Source organism: Aquila chrysaetos, chromosome 16, assembly GCF_900496995.4.
Source record: "Aquila chrysaetos chrysaetos chromosome 16, bAquChr1.4, whole genome shotgun sequence".
NCBI lineage: Eukaryota > Metazoa > Chordata > Aves > Accipitriformes > Accipitridae > Aquila > Aquila chrysaetos.
This window is the reverse complement of record NC_044019.1, coordinates 14149814-14172042: the sequence shown is the minus strand read 5'-3', so window position 1 is coordinate 14172042 and position 22229 is coordinate 14149814. Positions and strand designations below refer to the sequence as shown.

The 22229-nt window shown below is 38.2% G+C and overlaps 2 protein-coding genes across 8 annotated transcripts in view; one reads left to right on the top strand and one right to left on the bottom strand.

The window, feature by feature from the left end:
* Positions 1 to 7993, top strand: part of KCNC1 (potassium voltage-gated channel subfamily C member 1) — a 133034-nt gene extending 125041 nt beyond the window's left edge. For both annotated transcript variants that reach the window (XM_030039608.2, XM_030039610.2), the window contains one exon: positions 5856 to 7993. In XM_030039608.2, the coding sequence (XP_029895468.1) occupies positions 5856 to 6037 (182 nt within the window). In that variant the 3' untranslated portion in view covers positions 6038 to 7993. The remainder of the gene's footprint in view (positions 1 to 5855) is intronic.
* Positions 1 to 22229, bottom strand: part of SERGEF (secretion regulating guanine nucleotide exchange factor) — a 168843-nt gene that overhangs the window by 3249 nt on the left and 143365 nt on the right. Inside the window, exons 11-12 of one of the 6 annotated variants that reach the window (XM_030039623.2) lie at positions 10858 to 10901; positions 7959 to 10585 (exon numbers count right to left, since the gene is read on the bottom strand). The exons of the other annotated variants lie outside the window; for them this stretch is intronic. Coding sequence (XP_029895483.1) covers positions 10894 to 10901 — 8 coding nt within the window. The 3' untranslated portion in view covers positions 7959 to 10585; positions 10858 to 10893. Of the gene's footprint in view, positions 1 to 7958; positions 10586 to 10857; positions 10902 to 22229 lie in introns of those variants that run through there. 6 annotated transcript variants of the gene reach the window in all.

Sequence of the window (22229 nt, the reverse complement as noted above, 5' to 3'; positions counted from 1 at the left end):
CTTTGACATCATTTCACTGCTTTTATTATCCTTATTTTCCCTCATGATTATTTATTTTTGTAACATCTACTTTTATATCCCAAATCATGATCCACATATTATTACCCCATAGTACTCTTTCTTGAAGCTCAATATGTAAATTTTGTTCTATAAATGGCTGGCATAATAAAAAATCCACCAAAAAACCCCTCTTATTCTGAACTACAAAAGATATTTCTTTCCTATTTTCTTTTCTTTATTTGGCTGTCACAGACTGTGCCTGGGAATTTCTGTAATAAAAAAGAAAGCCATCCTGCAATATAATCATGTTTCTGATGCCACTGTTATTTTTGAAAAGCAGCAGGTATTAACAGCATGAAGTACCATTCTGGAGTCCAAATAATGAGAAGAAAAGTGCCAGAATTCACAAAATCCAATTCCAATTCTAAAAAAAATTTAGTTTTCAAAATTCAGAAACAGATTATTGTAAAGCTAGCTGGACCTTCTTTCTCTCCTGCAAATCCAGTAACATTTCATTGTCATCTGTTTTCTTTACATATTAGTATATTAAAGTTCTCTTCTGTAATTAAGTGTAAACATTACTGAAGTCAGATGTAATTAAACAATGACCTTTAATTTTCTTGACAATCCTTTAGGCAATGGAACACAACAAAACACCACTAGAACATCACAGTAGGCTAGATACATCTCACCTAATAGAGCAGTTCTGTTATCTTAGAAGGCACCAGATTTTCTCATGACTATGCACACGCAATATTGACAGCCCAACCTGTATCACAAATGCACATACCTGTGCTGCAGAAAAGTACCAAAAAGTAAACGTGTTGCAACATATCCCATTTAAATACCAACAGATCAGAACATCTAAGAGGTTAAATGGAATTTTTTTGTAAGGTTCCAGGTAAAAATATTTATGTAAATATTAACAAGCAGGAAAAAGACATCACAAACCAAGACTAAAGACACATAACAGAAAAATTATTCGGGGGGGGGGGGGGGGGGGAATCAAAGAAAGAAAACCAGCTGCACCTAAGAAAAGGCGTTCTTTTGCACAGTTAACCTCTGCATACATGGAACCTGCAGAATAAGCCTACTTAAAGTGGGAAAACTTCCAAGTTTAATGAAAAGGGAATATAACATGCCCTTATATTAATAAGATGACTGTGGTAAGCTTTTTGTTACTAGACCACTAGCAATTAGTACAACAACTTGCATGTTTGTGTGGAGACTCACTATATCTGACTAAAGGATTTTTTTTTTTTTTTTTTTTTTTTTCATCCTGTCCCATCAGGACAAGAGAGAGGAAACAAGGTTTTTGGTCACCTTGAATTACAAACTGCTCAATGGAACACTAATGGCATAATAAATATTCAAAGAAACAGCACAGTAGGATATTAACCTCTCAAATTGATAAATATATCCAGTCAAACACCTTTTGAAAAAACATCACAGAAAAATTTACAAGCTAGGAAACCCCCAGACAAGAACATCTCCCCTAAAATAAAGATCACTGAGTCTTTTCCAGCTTTTACTTCTCCAAGAATGTAGAAAGGCCACCAAACAGATCTTTCTACATGACTCCAGTGAGCTCCAAGGTTACTGAAATGGGCTAAGAGTGAAAACTAGCAAAAGAAAAATAGAGAGTAACTACGATTTATGAATGGTCTTATACAAAAATGTCTTATACATAGATGAAGAGCTAGGCAGAAGTCTGAAGGGATGAAAGGGCAGCTGACATACAGAATGACAGGCCACAAAAATGATTCTCATCACCATCAAGTCAGAAGTCGGGAAAGCTAAAAGGCAGAGAATTATTGTTGTGAAAATAAAAGGTATACTATACCATATCTGCCTGTAGAAGATTTAGAGAAAGGTTTGCACATTAAAAAAAGTCAGATATTACATTTGTGTCAGAGAAAATAGAATTTGCCGAAAACAGAGTCCATTTTTTTATAATAACTTATTAACAAAACTTGGAGGAGGGTTGGGCAAAATGGCTGTGGTGACACTGGCCACCAGGGACCAAGCAGCTGTGTGAATCACTGACACAGAACCTGAAGTCAATGAAGATCGAAGATAATGAAGCACCTATTAAAAAAATGACATAGAAGGAATATCTGCAGAGTTAAGGAAAGGCCTTCATTAAGGGGAACAAATGGCTAGCCTCTGGACAAAGGGCACCATTTCATTTCAATTCTTTTTCCTTCCCCCACATTCCCCCGCTTTTTTTTTTTTCTGCTTGTTTTCTTTTTGATTGCTTCTATTCAGTTTATTGCTGATAAAAACCTCAACGCAGCCCCAGCAGCCCTACATGCTTTCACGAGAAAATTCAATTTTTATGCCTGTGCCAGAGCTTCCCAGGATTAAAGACCATTAGAATGATGTGTATTAATACAGCTACAAATTGCTTCTAACTAAATTTAAAACAAGCACTGTAGCATGTTCTCAAACCAAATGATTTGCGTTTGGTGAGGTGAAGAGGGAAAGTTGTTCCATGTCACTGATGAAATGAAACAGCACAATACATCGCATTCACCTCTTCCCTTTTAAAACATAAATACTCAAAGTACAAATGAAACCACAGAACTCACATGGCAATGCAGCATAATCCCAAGGGAATTTCACTTGAGTTCACAGTCACACTATTGAAAGTCTGGAGTAAGACTATGCAGGGTGGTCACACAAAACAAGGGGCTACTGCCCTCCTTATATTTGCAATAATTATGTTGGCTTTTTTTCAAGGTAACTGAAGTGCAATCCACAGGTTGATTAAACTGGAGAAAAGTACTTGTATGTAAAATAAAGCTGCAGCATATTGGACAGAAGACAGGATTCTGGGAAAAGTGGAGGATTTAGAGTTGCTCCTCATTGCTGAGTACTCTGTTCTTCCAATGAGAAGAATCAATGTTAGCAAATAAGATGCTCTGGGTGAGATTCACTGCACTTAACTTCAGCCACCTAAAAATCAAGAAACTTAGCTACAGATCATTATCTTCTAGTTTTCCTCAAGAGCCAACGGAGTCATCTACATCTCTCTAACAGGCAATTAATCTTATCCAAACACTGGTGTCAAAATCAAATCTATCTCACTGGTGACTACAGAGGGAGACCAAGTGATTGTCTTAGCCTAGGCATATCAGTTTTAAACAGATGAAGACAGGTTATGATAAATCACATCCTTGCAATTGGTCTGAAGGTAAAGCAAGGGAAAACTGGAAACAAGGAAGCTACAAATATCACTGCAGCCTAGTTTCAAGCTACAAACAGTCTGCTTCTAAACCAGCCTGTGCCCTGGAGGCTTATCACTGAAATCTTTAAAAGCTTGCCTCTTTTCTGTTTCTCTTCCCCCACTCTTCCAACCACACAAATAAACAGAAGTTGGCTTTAAAGACAATCCAAGTATCTTGAAACCAAGCTATTCATCGGACAGCTTCAATTTTAAGGATCTGTTAAAACATTTTAGTACAGCTCCATTTTATAGGCTCTGTGCTCTTAGCAATACTCCACAATACCTCAAATTATTATTATTTTTTTAACCTTAAATTAGTGCTACTCTACAGATGTTTACAGATAAAGTTACAGTAGGCAAGAGATCAGCCCAGGGCAAGTCAAATCACTTTAAACATCGTAAGGGCTGGACCACGAACAAAATTCAGGTGTCTCAGCCATCCGCCCTTGGCTATTTGAAAGCATTCAAAACCTCACAAGGAACAATGTAACACTACACAGAAGGAGATTTAGACCATACTTCTCCCAAGGAGTTGTAAAACACAAGCGAATAAGTCTTCCTATTTTTTCAGGACATCTGGCAATCCAGCTGTCACGTAAAATAAAAGGAAAGAAATATCCCTCTAAACTTTTGTATTTTTGTTAGCAACAATTCTGTCATTAGCACAAAAGTTTTGCAATTTTAGAATATAAGAAACAGGGTTGATACCAATTGTTTGCTGCAGAAAAACATGGAAACGTATTAGTAACTACAAGGAAAGTCTAAGCATTCTGCAAAATCTTATTAAAGGCAAAGTTTGGTAAGTGGAATATAAGATGACATGATCCCAAAACATTATACAGTACCTCCAAAAGTAGAAAACACCTAAGAGATTCATATAGTGCCAGTTTTGTTATGGAGCTACATTTATACCCACATTTTCAAGCAGCAAGCTGTTGTGTGCTTCAGGCAGCCCATCCAATTGCTGCTGGAGTTGCTCAGGACCACAACTCTCAAAAATGCGCGTCTGACTTTACAGTAAGCAAGCTCGATAAAAGTTACAGGCACGGCAGTGCTAACACAACATACAGATAGGAAACAACATACATTTTTGATATTAAGTACAAAGTCACAGTGCTAAAGACACGCTGATTTCAAAGTTAGCCTCCAGTCGACAATCTGTCCTCACTCCACCTTTACATCATTAGCAGCTCTCCCCAGGCAGTAGACCTCGACCACTCAGTCCCCTCCTCAGCAGTGGTTTTACACAAGTGAAAAATCAGATTACTTCAGGTCATGCATCTGTGGTTCATCCTGGTACCTGGAAAGAACAAATTCCAATGGCCTCAAACAGCTACTCATAACAAATGCCTGAAGCCTGCACGATATGGACTTCTCTGACTTGGTGCTCTAAACTAATCTTATACAAGTTTTTGTTTTGTTTTTTTTTCACAGCAGAAGCACTATCTTATTAGTCAGGCCTTCTCTCTGCCTATACTTGTATATTGTGTAATACAGCAGGGACTTCAAACTGGGTCAGGGCCTCAAGGCCAACTGTCAAAATATCCAATTACAATATACAACTAACTATTAGAGAGAGTCAGAAAATCAACTTGAGTATACAAGATGCCTCGTATGGCTTAGGGAGCCATGGTGGTACGTGGAGTACTGTAAAACGGAGCAATAAGGCTACACATATCTTCTGAAATTAATTTCATTTGGGAGAGTCTAATTTCTAGTATCTCCTTCAATATCAGTATCTATCCCACAAATGGCAAACAGAAGAGCAGTACAGAGCACATCTAATCTTTTCTATCCTCATTTCGATAGCATACAAATAGCTGAGAGTTACAAAACGGGAAGGGGAAAGAATCATGTTTATGATAATATAATTTCCGAGCGTGCAGTGAAGGGCAATGTAGCACATCTGGCGTGGCTGGAAAACTGTATATGTGGAGGGAGTCCAACATACAGCAACGCAGAGAAGTAGGGAAAGATACAGTAAAAATGGCACTTACCAAAAAAAAGCCTTAGCAGTTTCCTACAAACATGCTGTGCATTTACCCATGCACTGTTTTAAGCATCAGGCAAATAACATAACTGAGCCTGTTCACTAGAGGTAGTGCTATCTTGCTAATATATAATGACAATAGAAATTTTGTTCTGTTCTCACAGCACACTTCAAAGCAGGAGCTGAATGGCTCACCACACAAATTAATATGCATCTATTTAAAAGAATCATTCCATGTTACATCAAACAAGCCACAGTTAAGGTTACCATTCGGGCTAGTTTATGATGGGTTTTATTTTTTCCTTCTCAGTTATGCATTGCCATTTTGAAGACAAAAACATGAGGAAGAAATTCACAACACTATATCCCAGAATTTAAAAACAACATAGTTGCTACTACAGTTTTCTTGGGCCACATCTTTACAGTTTCCGTGGTGAAACTGAAGTCCTTTAAGATAGAGATGTTTGCTTTGCTGTGTGTAGGTAGTAAGGAGAGAAATCTACTGCAAGGATTAACTGCTCACGTTTCTGTTTTCAGAGGGAAACACAAATGGGACTTACTATGACTAAAGCTCACGGGTGCTGCACAAGGTTTTCCTTTTGGTTTTACTCAAACATGTCAATTCCTTCCCAACAGGAAAGCATCTCCAACTCAACACAGAACAAAACCTGGGCTCACGACTTTGTGCAAGACTGAACGTATCTGGTCCACTGACAATACATGAGGATTATATCATACATGAAGCAGCTGCAGTGCAGAGAGGATTAAGCATTAAAGATGCTTTTTTTTACACCTGTAGAAGACAAGAAAATCTTTAAATTTTGCTCTTTTAAGTACAGGACAAAAACACCTGGCAGAAATCAGTTAATGGAGAGATTTGTCTTGAGGCTCTGAACATGGCATTAATGTCTTCTCCATCAGAATTATCAGGCATGGCAGAGAGTGACATTCATTTAGAACTTACATCCCTGCCTCTCAAAACGACAGGCATTAAACGTGTCACAGTGCTTTAACTTTGTATGACCAGAACTAGGCAATCATGATCTCACCACAGAGCCAGAGATTGCAGTCTCATGACCCTCTGTATGATGTGAAACAGAACATACAGAAAATACCTTATTCTGAGTGCTTAGTAAGAGGTTGTCCATGCAAAATAAAATGGATGAAGAGGTATGTAAAAGCACATCTAGAAGGGTACGAGTCATTCAAGTGTCCCATGGGACCATACAGTGCCATGGCCATTTGCATCCATGTATTCCGGGTATAAAGCATTACCATTTCAAATTTACACACACTTTAAATTGAGGTAAATGATTATACAAAGAAAAGGAGGGGACAGTTGTGATTCACTCTGACCTAGAACATGACATCCAAGACCTAGAATCGAAGGCCATCTTCAGCACAAGCCTAGGAAAAGTAATAGATGATAAAAAGTTCAGTGATGAACGCAGAAGCAAGAATCTGACAAACCCCTCAAACTGCATTACAGTACTACATGTAGTTTTCAAAGCACTAAGCAAATCACAGAGCAGAAGAAGGTACAGATGGGAAGATGAGCAGCAGCATGCAGGTGAAACAGTGCTTCCTCCTACTTCATTGGCTGAAGTCAGAAACAAGAGACCCCACTGGGCTCTCGGGAACCCTCTCCTCAAGAAAGAGCAGCTAGGCTGGAAAAGAATATTTTGGAAATGCTTTGGTGCTTAACACATTTTATAAAGCAACATTTTGTATCATACATTGGTCTATTTACAAGTACATAGTTTTAAGGTGATCATGCAGACCAGGCTATATATGGCTGTCAGTCCTTGGCAGCTTATAAAAAATACTTATGATACAACAAAAGGTAAAAAGATATTCCATATGGTCACATTTACCTACAATTTCTTCTTATCTGACTGCTATTCACTTCCCCTGAAGTGTTGTTTGCACTGAACAAAAGTGAGCTTTCTGGCATTTATCTCTGAAGGTGTCCTTTTCTGCAGAACACGATTCTCTAACTCAGAACCAAGAAGTGCAATGTGTAAACCTTCCGAATGGACATCTTCTGTAAAATAGCTTTGTGTTTAAATGGGCTTTAGTTTGGACTTTTCCCCTTTCATTTTCCCTTATCAACTGCAAGGCTGCATTTTGGTCAAGTTTCAAGAAACATGATATGAATGTGCATTACTGTTGAGTGAAGTCTAAAAATACTGCTTCTTGATATTAAACAAGTGAGGGCTTTTTTCCCATGCTTAACAAGTAATCTGAGGTGAAGTCCAGAAGTCATAAGCTAAAGTGTTAGAAATGCAAAGAGAAAAATCAAGGAAACAAGTGGTCACTGAGTTTCTCAGTTTCCTTCTTACTGATTGAACTAGTAGATTTTCTCACAGCTAGGCAAACTTTGCCTCAGAACAAAAGTAGTTGCAACTCAGCAGTGACATTATTAGGATGCCTTACTTTGCAAAGTTTCAAGTTGTAATCTTAGCATAAGACAATGGCTCAGATGATGGCTCCCCTGCAAGCGTCACAGTGCAGTTTTAACAGTGACAGCACTGTAGTACATGTGTACCCGTGAGAGCTTTAAAATACCTATCTTGATACAAGCTATAGCATAGCTGTAGTTGGAGAGAGCTCAGGATGAACTAACCCTCTTTTCTGGGCAGGATTTGTGGATTACGTTTCCTCTGTGCTGCAACTGTTGTACTTGAGTTAACCTACTTGTATCTGGTTCAAGTGTGCCTATACCACACTGTACTGTAGTGCAAGCGCACATCTAATAAAACTCCTATGGGTCACGTGCCTTGTCTGTCTCAGTTTTTGTGCCTATTGTTATAGGGATCCTTATACTCGCCTTAGACTCGGGTTCTAAACGGGCTAACTCAAGATCTAGTCAGGTACAACAATGGTTGGGTCATTTGAGCACCTAGAAAAAGAGCAAAAAGCAAATGACTTGGTAACATCCCCCTCTTAACATTGCTGCCACTTAAAACCATCGTTCCCCTCTATCTCATATAACATAGTTCTATGAACTAACGGCATCCCTTTCAAAGAAGAAAATAGAGAGATAGTTGATAGAGCTGTAACAAAAGATGAAAGTAAGCAAAAAAAACCTGAAAAAAACAAAAAAACAACCAAACCATGATTCAGACTTCAAACACAGTCCTGAAAGAGATTTACTTCAAGTGTGTGCACCAAAGGCAAGTCACATTTGCTCAAGGGGGCAGATGAAACACAATATTTTTACCTAAGGTTGGCTCTGCAGGGCTGGGCTTGTGGTAACTTTCAGGTGCAAGTAAAACAGTAGCTGACTACTGAAGAAACCACTTAAAAAAAAAAACAAAACCAAACAAACCCCAAAAAAGCTGCAAAGTAATACCACCATAAACTGCACCCTCAGTCCCATCTACATGGCTAAGCCATTTCTCTGATTTCAGAGAGGGTTTTCAGGGTGTACGGTAAAGCAGAACCCAAGTGTTCCAGCTCTTCCCGTTTCTTAAAGTTAGGAAAAGATTGGAAACTTGAGCCATATCACCTAGTCAAGAAACTTATGCAAAGTAATGAGCCAAATACCAGGGGGGAGACACAAATTTTGTTTCTTCTCCCAGGTAACCAATAGCCAGGAAGACCAGGACCTTAGGAATAACACCTCTTATTTTTTTAGCTGTACTTTTAGAGAAATATTTTATATTTTAGTAAGTGTTCTGGAAAAAAATAAGCAAATGGTCAATATTGGATATAAAAGTAGTAGTGGGATAATAGGCTTTGTCAGGTATAATTAAAAAATATAAGCATCATACCATAAGAATTAAAAACAGTCAGGAAGACAATCAAAGCAGACAGCTTCAAAAAAAGAAGTGCCCAGAAGGCACGATTGAATCTGTTTCTCCAAACATCAGTTCAAAATCATACATGACTGTTGAGTGAAGTCTGGAAGAATTTCTTGTTGATATTAAGCAAAGGAAGAGTTCTGCCATCAACATCTGTTAAAACCAAAGACTAGTTTGCTTAGATAAAAACAGATTTTGACATACTTTTCTGGTGCAGAACAAAGATTCTGGGCAAGATGTAAAGCACAGCTTGCTAACTTTTACCTTTTCACATCTGTATGGACAAATTTCACTCTATTCTCCTTTACTTTTATTCATTAAACTATTTAATAACAAAGCCCTAATCCTTGTTAAAAAAAACAAAAAAGTTGTTCAGTTTCAATACTGACCTGGCAAAACCTGAGCATTTCAAGCAACACACAGGACTAAAGAGACCCTAGCACTGAAGTGGAATGGAGTACATATGGGTGTTCAAACAAACCTTTTACAAACTCAGGCCATTTAGTCAGGGAATAACCCTGCTGCAGCACGGCTTCTCCACATTTCTACCTTCTGCCTCCTCTGTGGGTCAGATGTCCGTACACTTATTCTTCACACCACTCTTGCCTAATCTTCCCTAGAAGTGAGCAAGACTGGGAAGGAAATGCAGACAGAATTTGGCATACCATTGGGTGTCAAGTGACACCATTTGAATTGTTCTGATTAGGAAAGGCAAACAACATCTCTGCCACATAGGGTTCAAGGTAAATTTTGGAGACACCTCACCACTTTGCCTCCATCAGTATTAACATGCACCTAAATTCTGAATTGGGGGCAGCTCCTTAAGTAGAGGGAATGTATCAAGTCAGTCATTGGAAGAAGGCAAGCACAAAAGAGAGTCCCGAGATAAAAACCTCCTGCAATTAATACTGCAGAGGTGTTTTCTGAAAGTTTCTGCTCTAGTACATTTTTTTTCTGGACCCTGGCAAAATAGCCATAATGAAAACAGCATTCATGCATCAGGTGCAGGGATCTGAGGTTGGAATGTAAAAATCTGCCTTTGGCACAGTGACAGGAAGAACAGCTGATGGGCAGAGGGATTCAGAGGCCCCATGCCAGCTCCAGAAGGTCAGAGGACCAGAATGGACAACACAAGCTGGGTCCCTGAGATGCCGTTTGGCGCTATCCCATCTAATCCTCTGCATAACCTCAGGGAGAAGAGGAAATGAGCTGGAATCAAGATGGGAATATCTGGCACCATTTTGGAACTACTATATCTGTCAGGGACCTGGGATAACAAAGTATTCTTTAGAATAAAAATTAAAAAAAAAAAAAAAAAACAACAATAAAAAACCCCCAACTCTATCTCTGAAAGAATATTCAACCAAATTAAGAATTCAAGAGCTTTGGTCTCCTCACTTTGGAGGAAGCAGAAACACTGGAAATACAGGGTCTCCTTCATGCCTTGGCCTCACTGCTCTTTCCTGTGTCCATGCAGAAAGCCAGTTTCTTCCATCTTATAGTTGACACTAGGCTAATCACAAAGCAGGAGCAGCTATAGAAAGCAACCTAGAAAGCAAGCTAAACAGAAAAGAATTAGTTAGAATTTAAGGCTACATGTGGCGCTAAGACAAATCTTTATCATTACTCCCAAAGAAAAAGTAATAGCATGAAAAGCTTTTAAGCTATGAATAATATTACCGAGAAAATAGTGTAAAAGACTAAAACCAAATCAGCCCAAACTTCTGGTGAAACTGCAAGCTTCAGTTTGCATCAAGAAAAGCAATACCTGATATGCATGTGTGTCCACATATACAAACAAATGAATGCTATACAAAGTAGTTCTCACTAACCTGCAATATGAATATGACAGAAGCTGAATTCATTCTTTAAACCACTGGAAAACAGAACAACCAAATATGAAGACAACAGTCAGACAATGTTGAGATGTCTCCTTAAATAACTTTAAAACTGTTTTTCTCTGACTCTGCTTCAAAGGTCTTGTGATAACTTAAAGCTTGCTGAATACCAATAATGAAAATATTTCTTGTACAGTACAGCCAAGAGATCTTTACTCTTCAAGATCACTTACTAACACAGCTGTTAGTTCTGTTCATGGGTGAACCAAAATGCCATTCTCTTGACACTGGAGGCTTCTTAAATCTACCCAGAAATAGACAAAGCAAGAATAAGAATTTTAAGTGTCCAATCAACTCTGCAGAATTGACTCATGTTCCCAAATCATTCAAACACTTAAAAATGCTATCTTTTCCTAAATTAGAGCTTTTTTTTTTTTTTTTTTGGTGATTATCAGCATTTTAAAGCTCTCAGTATAACTTTTGATACGGAAAGGTTAAAAATAAAGACCATAATCTTTATTTAAAAATACTACAAAGGATACAAGAACCAATCAGGTCAAGGTATTTTAGGATGACCACAGCCACCCATTGTCTTTATCAATTTACTGTCCAAAAAAAGAGAGCAAGAAGAATTACAACACAACTGGCAATACTACACTTAACATTTGTGTTTGTAAAATATTTGTATGTACATATACACACAGGCAGACATATGTTCTACAGAAAACATATATATAATTATGGGTCTTGCATAGGCAAATAGAGGAGACATGTATCTAGTACCTGCATAGATAGATGTATGAAGTAGTCAGCATCTTGGCTGTTGCCAGAGAGTGCTAAGTCCAAATTGTAAAAAACTTTTCAACAGTGAAGTGACATAACTTTGAAACTGAAAGATGTACTGCCCATTTGCCACTGCTTCATTACTGGCTCGCATCTCACTCCATCACCCTTCACAGTCAATAATGCCTGCCTCAGGCCTGGTTAGCTTTTGCAGAACTCTTTGCTTAACAGATTTCATGGTTTGGGACCTTGGATTAGTAGCAACACACAACATGATTTCTCTTTCTGCACACATCCTGCTGCAGATGATCATTATTGATTTGGAGTACCTCAGTTTCTGGAAGTGGGATTCAATTTGTCTAAGCCCAGAACATCTATGGTGCATCTACTTACATGTATGTACATATGTATGTACATATCCATCCTTCACCTAGGCACCTAACTCATTTCATACTCAAGTGACAAACAGGCACTTTTCAGACTGGTGTTCATCTCATCCAAAGCAAATACTTGAAGTCAAAAGAATCCTTCTACCTCTTACCCATCTCTTCCTGTCCACTGTCTACAGATATCTGACTAGCTCAGACATAGTTTAAAGTTAAAGCAGACAAATTTTGCCCTAGCTGCCCAGCCCAAGCTGCTTTAGAAACTTGTTGTCAGAAGACATTGAGCTTTCTGAAAAATCAGATACTTCAAAGGCAAAATCAGAAACCCACTGAGATTTCAGGTGCCTCCAAAATCTTTAAACAGTTTTGAGAATATAGATGTAAACTAATCTTCTAAAATGTCACGTATACATAGTCAACTCAAAATGTTGTCTAGTTAACAAAACCTTCTATAGCATGATGATCAGCACTGCATTAGGTGCCACTTCAGTAAACACCATGATCTATCTTTATAGTTTTACTGCATCTTTGGTATCTAGTTGGCTCAAATATACACTATAGGAAAGGAAAAGAAGCAAGGTCTTAATTCAAAGGCAGTTAAAGTTGTGTATGATTAAATTTAAAGGGGACTTCAGAAGTTTATTCAGCTGCCTGATAGATTAAGTTTGTTCCCAATTTCTGCATGAGAATGCCTATTACTATGGAGGAAAAACACTACACTTCAGAAATTTCTTAGGAAATAGGAATTATTTTCATGTCTAAGTAGTAGCTCTTTATTGTTTAGAACTGTCTTTAAATCACTATGTTAAAATATGGTTCAATTAATTTCAACAGCTCTGATTTTCAACACCTCTTCCTGCCAATGTGTTTTGCTGAAAGGTTGCTGATGGAACTGTTTACTTTCCAGCATGAAAGGCTATCCTTTTCAGAAATTTCTTAGGAGATCCTTCTAATTAATTAGTCTACAGTTCCCACACCCCTTTATTTCATTCTTTTTTTAATTAGGTTGTGGGTTTTTTTGTTTGCTTGGAGTTTTTTTGTTAGTTTTAGAAAGCTCCCAAAGCTCTTGCAGGCAGAAACATTTCTTGCACTCTCTGCAAGAAATGCTTTTTTGGATGCTTTTGCTACTGAGAAATTTTTTGGCTCTCCAGAGGACAATTAAACAATAACAACTTTGTATTCATTCCAAAGTGTAATTCTACTTTTGAAGATTTCATTTGACTAACATAGAATCATAGAATCATTTAGGTTCGAAAAGACCTTTAAGATCATTGAGTCCAACCATCAACCATCCCCACTAAACCATGTCCTGAAGTGCCTTGTCTACACGCTTTTTGAACATGATACTGACCACAACTTTTAATCCACAAGGCAACATACGTCAACTTCAGCTTCGTGTCACCGTGCACTGGCTAGACCCAAGTCCCACGAGGTGTAAAAATTACTTAGGTGACAATATGATTAGGTAACCAGTTCTCCTTCAGGCTGACTACATGGATGGATTCAAAGCTGCTTCTCCAACTGGGAATCAGCAAAGGTCTTAACAGGATTTAAGCAGTGAAGGCAAACCTTGATGGGAATGGCAAGGGGACCAATTGCTTCTCCTTGAAATGAGAAAAGAAGTCATGAGGAAAAAAGTTTGTCTGTAGTTGAGAGCAAAACCTGAGTCATGACTAATTCCTTCATTTCCAGCTATCAGTTTCTGTTACTAATGCTTTGCTCCTCTTAGCCACATGACTCTAAACCTTCTCATTATAGAGGGAGAATTAGCCCGCACAAAGCAAAAATATAATCCTCCTTCCTGAGCTCTGAAGGGATCTGGTCAGACCTTCCCTCCTGACAAATGGCAGAAACCATCACAAGAAAAAGCAGACAGCAGGGGACTAAACCTCTGAGTACTGCCTGCACTACTGGCCAAAGGCTACTTACTGACTCCGCTGTTTCTACATTGTCCCACCTCATCTTGACTATTTTAGCTATTTATATTGTTATCTCTTTAGGCCAGGGAACATCTTTTACCGCCTCCTCTACTACATGGTCTGACCTCACCTTGAGCCCATGGATGTTGTGTAATGAAAATAAATAATGAAAAAACTCTAAAAATCTCTGTTTTATTTGATTATCCATGGGATTAGATTCACATTGCTCTTTAAGTCAGGAACTTAAGAAAAAAGTAAATAAAAACCCTGCAGTGAAGGTGTTATTGGGTCCTGGGATCTTGGCTTATCTATATATTTAGAACATACTTGAAAAATGAACATTCAAATTTAACATAAGATGAGACATTATGCACTTAATTCACTGTCCTTTCTCACATGGTGACTGATATGAAATAATCCGGTCATACTTTATTCAATCTTAAAAAGAACTTGATGAAGGGAATTGTGAAGGTAAAGATGACTTTTTATAGGCCTGCTTTACAGAGCAATTCCATAGGAAAATGCTCCTCAGTGCTTTTGTTTCCCCATCTACAGACCAGGGACATTTGTCTATCCCAGGGAAGATTTTACAAGTCTACAGTTTACAGCAGTAATTCATACCAAATCTTTAAATTCATGGCCATAAAGGAAAGATAAAAGAAAATAATATGTAGTGAAAGTAGAATTCAGTTAAGAAAGTTCAGTACAGAGAAGCCATGTTAAAAGCCGTTTTAGGCATATAAGATCTGTTGAGACAAAAAGCTGTTCCTAAGAGTCAGTGTTAATTTCAACATTTGTGCTGTACAGACCCTGAGGATCAAGTTAAGCACTGAATTCCAGAGTCAGGAGAAGAGCAGCATTCTGTGAGCGTGACATTTCTGTCTGTATGGAGGGCTAAAACTCAGAGGGCTTTAAAAGGCAACTTAATCCCTCCTTTCCTGGAGCTGAGATGTGCTATGAACTGAGATTCTTTTTAGTTCATTTTGGTACTTATTTCTTATCTTCCATTTTCTGCATCCAGCACCTTTTTTCCCCCAAAAAAGATGTCTTTTGTCCCCTTTCCATGCTGTTCTCATCCATAAAGCATTTCTGCAGACCTCTGCATGAAGATAGCATTAGCTGCAAGGACATCAGAGCAACCTAGAATTTGCTCTGTACCTGCACACCAGTACTGTCTCTTTCAATCTTTCTCTGCCAATAAAGGATTTTATGGAATTGCAGGTGGTTTACTTTCTGTGCAGGAGGCTAAGAACTGCACCACGTAACTATAGCAACAACTACTGTGAAAGCTCTCGATTTTTATTGACATGCTTCACATAACCTCATGGAAAAACTTATACAAATGGAGAAACAGAAAATTAAATTAAATATTGTGGTGATCTGCATCTTTATGCATTGCTTAAATACTTCCCCCATGGTAATCTGCTTCTTTTACTGTATAATGGTAACATTAAAATAGCATTTTAAAATTCACAGTTTAAACAGTAATTTAAGCCTCCACAATGCCAAAACAGAAGATAGGCATGCAATCAGCTCAGAAAACACTGTAGCACATTGCTGTATTTGACAAAGATTCATCACTGGGAAACTGACACTACACAAATGGAGAGAAGAAATAAGGTGCACACATTTTTTCATAGAGAGTAATAAACATTTGCATAGGGATATACTGCATTATTCATCTCTTACAGACAAGATAAAAGATGTATCTTTCTAAAAGATATTTCTCTATCCAAAGGATACACTTTTAAAAGGAGTTTCCTGTGCTCACAGCAGCTGAGAACTGTCTGAGAATGATACTGAGATGCTCTGTCCCAGTCTTAGAAATCTGTGACTTGATAGACAAGTTTCATATTCCAAACCCAATAAAACAGTTTGAAGCTTGCAACAAATATGAATATGCTGCAGTTTGAAATGGCCTCAAGTATCCTGGAAAGCTACCAAATTCTTATGTTGAGCTTGAAAATGCCACATCTAAATGTGCTTCCAAGGCCATGATCCACAGTGCTGGAAAATTGATCCTTGCTAACAGCCACCATTTATAGCCTTAACCTTTACTACATTACTTCAATTCTCTCTAACAACTCAAACAATATGAATCAAAAACACTTCCAAAGATTTTAACAATAACAACTAGACTGAGAACTATCTATCTACAACTATCTTGACCTTACTGACAAAGTGCATTTGCATGGTCACAGGAATAGCCAGTTTTGCAGTCAGTGAATCAGACCAAACCACTTCACCCCAGTTGCCAGTTACTTCTCATTTTCAGCTCTGCTGCCATGATTTATTTCTCTAAAAAAGCACAATAATCCCAACCACTTTTTTATTCTAATGATCATCCAAAACAAAAATATTTAATAGCAAGCTTTAGGGAAAACTACTGAGCTGTTAATATAGCTCTTTTGCATCTAAAACTCTCGCAGTGCACAATGCAATCTAGGCTGCCTGGAAAGGATGAAAATGATGTGTTGCTATGGAAACAGGAAGGCACATGTTTAGGTTGCTCATCCCTGAAGAGTTACCCCACCAATATCTTTAAAGTCTGTTAATAAAATTTTAATCAATAATTAGAATAAAGTGAATTTTACCTCCTGTTTGACACCAGAATCTTGGTTCAGACATTGTCAAGCTCTTTTAATGTTCCCTGCATCCAGCTATGCCCTACAACATTAAGAATGAATTTATGCACAAACAAAAATGTCAACATGCACTTATCTAGTTCAGCTACTTAAAATGATTATTCCACCCAGCAATAGATACCAGTTTCCCAATTTAAAGTCTTCGGCATGTAGGAATGTGCTTTTTAATTTATTAATTGATGCAGTATACCTCCCCCTTAAAAACAAAACAAAACAAAACAACCCACAACACAAAAAAAAACCCCAACCAACAAAACAAATCAACTCTTCGGTTATTACTGGCTTAAGGTCATCGACCAGGGATATGTCTACTGAGAATGTGACAATTACCCCAAGTACTGCAGTTACCACTCACCAACTCACCTAAACATCTGCTATTTCCTAGAAATGATAGTTCCCATCTTACCATGATTTACCTGCAGACAGATCTTGCAAAACACTGGGGCTTAAGAAGTAAAAATGCATTTCCAGACAGCCAAACAGAAAACAGGCCAAGTTATTTGCTGGCAAAACTCCACTTGTTTCACCATTGTAATAGCAGAGAATCTGGCTCCAAACATGCAGCCATTAATTACCTGTACAGTTAACTATGTAGGTACACCTATTTGTTATTACCTTAGGAAATCAATAAGCAAGACTTTGTTAATGCTATTTAATAATCTATTAACTCATTCTTTATAAATAACTAAGTACAATGTTAAGAATATCAGAGTATGCTAATAAACAGTTAACAAGCTTTGTATTCTGGATCACAAAACAGTAAAGCAAAGCTGAAAAGACAAGAAATCCTTACTGGGAATAAAAGAGGTGCATAACATTTTTTTAATGTAGTCATACATTATTTTTTAAATTTCAATTAATTTCCATTAGCATATACAATATTTCTCTGTTCCAGTATTCCTGGCAGAAGGACTCCAGTGGTCCCTTCTGACAGGAAGAAAACCAACTCGCATACCCACCAACTATGAATCTTTACTGCACTGAGATCTTGAACCAGAATACTAGAAATGCCAATGTCAGAAGAGATATGAGTGACAACAGGAGCAACACGTCCTTCAAAGAGGACACACTTATCTGGTTTCAGCTTCAAAGATTTAGAGTAGAGGTGGTTTTCCACACCCTGCTCCCAGAATACACCAGCACTTTCAAGAATATGGCAGTCTCTCTATCTGCTGGTATATTTGGGCTTCAAGTTTTCTAGAAAAAACCCAACACTAATCTCCTGTTCAGCTGTACAAGATTGTTAAGGTGTTTGTTATTTTTAAATTTAACTTGAAATACACTGGTTTCCTCAAAGAAGAGGAACAACAATCCCATTTCCTTTTCCTGGCTTTGTAATTAATATGAAGACATAATAATTGCAGGCACAACCTTCCTCTAAACCAGGATCCCACCACGTAGGCATTATGCAGTAGCTATATACATAGCTTCAGCTTGCCGCTGAAGTTGGAGATATTTCCATGGGAGCACTAAAGTATTTGAAAAAATCCAAAAACTTTTAGGACAAGCATTTCCAAAAAGATAAGTAATTGCACTTTGCCCACCTTGGGAATGCTTAGCACATTCAGAAATCCATTTTGAAATTCTGTTTTGTTTTTATAACAGAACAAACAGTATCAGACGGACAGCGAGTTAGGACAATTTACCTTTATAAATCTTATTTAACCAAGGCTTATAAAAATGTATTCCATCAAAACTCTTCAGAATAAACTTTCAGTTCTTGATAGAATACATTTTTCCAGAAACTTAAAGGAACTAAGTTTTGATTTTCCATCCTAAATAGTTCTATTTTTGAATATAGACAGATTTTTGATATATCACTGAAAAGTCAGCATTTTTTCAAGAGAAGGCAAAAATGAAAAAAGTTTAAAAAAAACTTGATTTTTTTTTTTTTTAAAGGCTACAATATTTTCCAGCTGCTTTCATTTTCAGTGCACATGTTTATTCCCCTAAGGTATCCACTGTGATATTTAAAAGGACTTATTTGCTTACAGCTAAACATATGATATTTACTCACATTACAAAACTCTTGTCATACAACACCGACATTATTTAACCTCCTTCTCTTAGGAGACATCTTATACTAGGGACAGCAGGTTGGGACAAAGTCACACACTGTCTGGAAAGGCTCACACACAATACACACATAATGTTCCTTCTCCAATCATGCAAAAAAAGCCCTGAAAACAATCATTATCCAGTTTTATCAGCAGGGTAAAATACAAGCAAATTTCTGAGTATTTTCCTAAATAAGTATGTTAATTTACCCCTTCAGCAATAAAAAACAGGATCTCAGCAATACAGTTCCCCTTGGCTCAGAGGGTTAATAGGACAACGTTTCATTCCTGTTAGTTTTTAAGGGTTTGGCTGCTCCCTGGGCATCTGTGCTGGCTACCAAACTGTTTTCAAATGTCCTTCCATCCAGGCATCTCTCTCCTGAGCATCAGTCACAGTTACGAATCACAAAATAAATGCTTCAGATGCAACAGCGCTAGCTCTGGCTTTCAACAGAACATTTTGGAGGCAGCTTACGGAAAACAGAGAATGACACAGTGACATTTGGAATACAGTGCCCCCAGCCTCCCTTCCTCAGGAAGGCTTCCTTTTAGTCATGATACTTTAGCTAATTCATGTGGCTTTTACTGCCTAAAAGCCAGCATGTGGCTTCACCATTCTCCTTTTTTCCACGGCTGTATTTTAAACCCAACTTTTTGTTCAGAACTTTCATAGATCCCAGACAGGAATAGCCTCAGGACATGGAATAATTTAGGCTGGACCTCTGGAGATCACCTGCTCCAGCCCTCTGCTTGAGTGCTTACCACTACACTACTCCCATGCCTTGAAATTACTGCACTGCTGTGATACACTTTGGACCAGGCACTGTATGCAGAGAAACTGCTGGGTGCAACTGGGTAATCTGAGGCAGCTTAATGTCTGCTCGTCTCAACCAAATTTCCCGTTTTTCCAAACTCGTAGGATCTTGCTTTTCCTCTACTAGCACTTCTCTGCAGACAACAATCCTGTTTCTTTGCTGAGAAACTAAATGTGACTCTGCAAAAAATCCTATGCGCTAGCCAGCTCCCAAACTGTATCATTTTCAAAGAGGGTTGGGTTTTCAGTTTTTTCTTTCCTTTTTTTTTTTTTAAATATTTAAAAAGCACATACGAAGCTAATTTCTGCAGATGGAGTAAAATGTACCACATGAACCAGGCAGATTGGCTTTCTCATTGGGCACTGAAGGGTTGCTATGTTTCAGACATTATGCTTTAATATTTAAATTTCCACAAGCTACAGATATGCTGATATAAGAACAAACATCAGAAGGTTGATCTATTCTAAGATCCATCTCAGAAGAAGGTCAACAACACACTTTGAAATCTGTCTATTGGAATTTGACAGATTTCAGTTACTTGAGTAAGAAAAGATTGCCAAAGAGGAATCCAACAGAACAGTGCAGCTTTCAAATGATCATGAGGAGACACTACACTATCATTTCCTTTGTCCTTGGCGGAAAATGTAAGAAATAGCAAATTGCTTTATTTATACATATTGGGCCCATTTGTCCTCATTTTTATTTTCAAAGTACTCTTTTTACACAGCTTCACATTTATTTACTGCTTGAATTTTGCAATAGTGCCATGCCACTTAACTCCACCCAGGAAATGCACTCTGCAGTGTTATTTTTGCCTTCTCTAAAATTTGGCAGACCTGGCAAACAGGGAGATTTGACAAGCTCCCTGTAGTTCAGGGCACCAGAGCCATGAGGCCTCAATGTGTTTGGGTTTGGTTTGGGGGTAGTTATTTTTCCTTTCTTTCTTAAGGAAATAAACCTTTATGCTGATACCGGTCTTAAATACTGCATCCTGAACAGTGCAACAACTGGGGAAAACAAGATCTACAGTGTCAGCCACTTACATGTGTTCTCACGTAGTCACCATCTGCTTGGTAGTCCCAGAAGTCAGCAGCTCGTATCACAAAAAGCACTGTCATATTAAACACCCTGCTGATACAGAGACTACAGAGTGAGGGAACAAGCCCGCTAGCTGCTGAGCCATCAGGTTACGGCCTCAAAATGTACCAGCAAAGAACCACCAGAAGATAGTCCTTCAAGGTCTTCTCCTTCTCATCCTTTTCCCGGTTACAGGCTTCCCACTGATGATGAAACTGCTGCAGCTCACATTGTATAAATTTGCTAAACAATGCAATTTTACAGACTTGCAAGTCCACAAATGTCTTATTGCATGTGTTTGCAAGAAAGAAAAAAAAAAATGTAGAAAGAAAGGCTACAGTCCCTGTCAAAATAAGCCATTTGCCCTTTATTCAGTACAGTGACTAATTGTTAAGCGAGTTAAACGGGACTTGGGAACCATTTTGAACGGCCAGAAGGATTGTCTCCTGGGCTTTCATGGAGGAACGATCCAAAACTTTGCTGTATGGTAGGATGCAGTTTGCTTTCTCCAGCTTAACTGGCCTATGTACATGTGTGTGGGGAAGCTCTGGCCTTGGTAGCCTGTCCATCCCTAATGGCTTAAATAACACAGGGGGCCCTTCATGACAATATTTCTCAAGCTCTGATCCTAAGAGAAAACAATCTCCGATGACCAACCCGCCAGCACATGATCACAACATATGTAGTCCTAGTAAAGGACTTGGGACTGGCACCTGTGAAACACAGTAACAAAAATTTCTGTCACCTCAAGTGGGAAAAGAAACAAGCTCAAAAGGGATAACCTGCTCACTCCTCCATACATACACACATATACAATATATATATAGGTTTAAAACAACATATGGATTTATCAAACCATTATTGCTTGGTATAGCATCTTATACCTTAAAAGAAACTAGAAATTCTTTACACATTATTTGTGACATTTTAGGTTTAATCTTATCATGTCAAGTTGTTTCCCAGGAACAAAAGGGCCTGACAACCTCCAGCCTCATCTTGCCAGCAGAGATGCTGATGTAGCATTTGCACTCCGTAATTCCCTTCAGCAGATAAGCAGATTTCTGTTTTTACAAAAATACACCAATGGTTTTTATGCTAGGTATACATATGACTTTTTTCTAAGGCTAGTTCTGGAGCACTTAAATCTGCTTATAAATGTAGAATGAAAATTTTCCTAGGCATGCAGTTCCTTTTCTAGCAACTACTATTTGACAGCTGAACTGTGAAGTCTTCCTCTTCCCTTCTTCCTTTCCAGCCTTATAAAAAGAGCCACGTAGCGGACTCTGCTCACTGGAGGTATCACTGAATGTAACTGTTTCAGTAACGAGAACCTCGTTTCCCAAAAAAAGTAGCCCAGCAACTTGCAGAGGTGTCAGCATGGAGACTAAGAAGAGAATCCTGGAAAAGCCTCCAAGATTGTTCTGCCAAGTTTTACATTTTGATCACTGAGCTCTCAGCTCCTAAGCCAACCATGATAGCAGACAGCTCATGCAGTCCCAATTTATTGCGACCTAAAGGTCATACCAGAACAGTACTAACACTACTTCTCTTTTGGTAGTACCAAAAGGACCCCTGACAGGAATACCAGACACCATCCTGCCCTGTGTTCCCAATACTCATCTGTAGAATGTAACTGAATAACAATGGCAAAAGATGATCATTAGTAATTCAGAATCCACTTTCA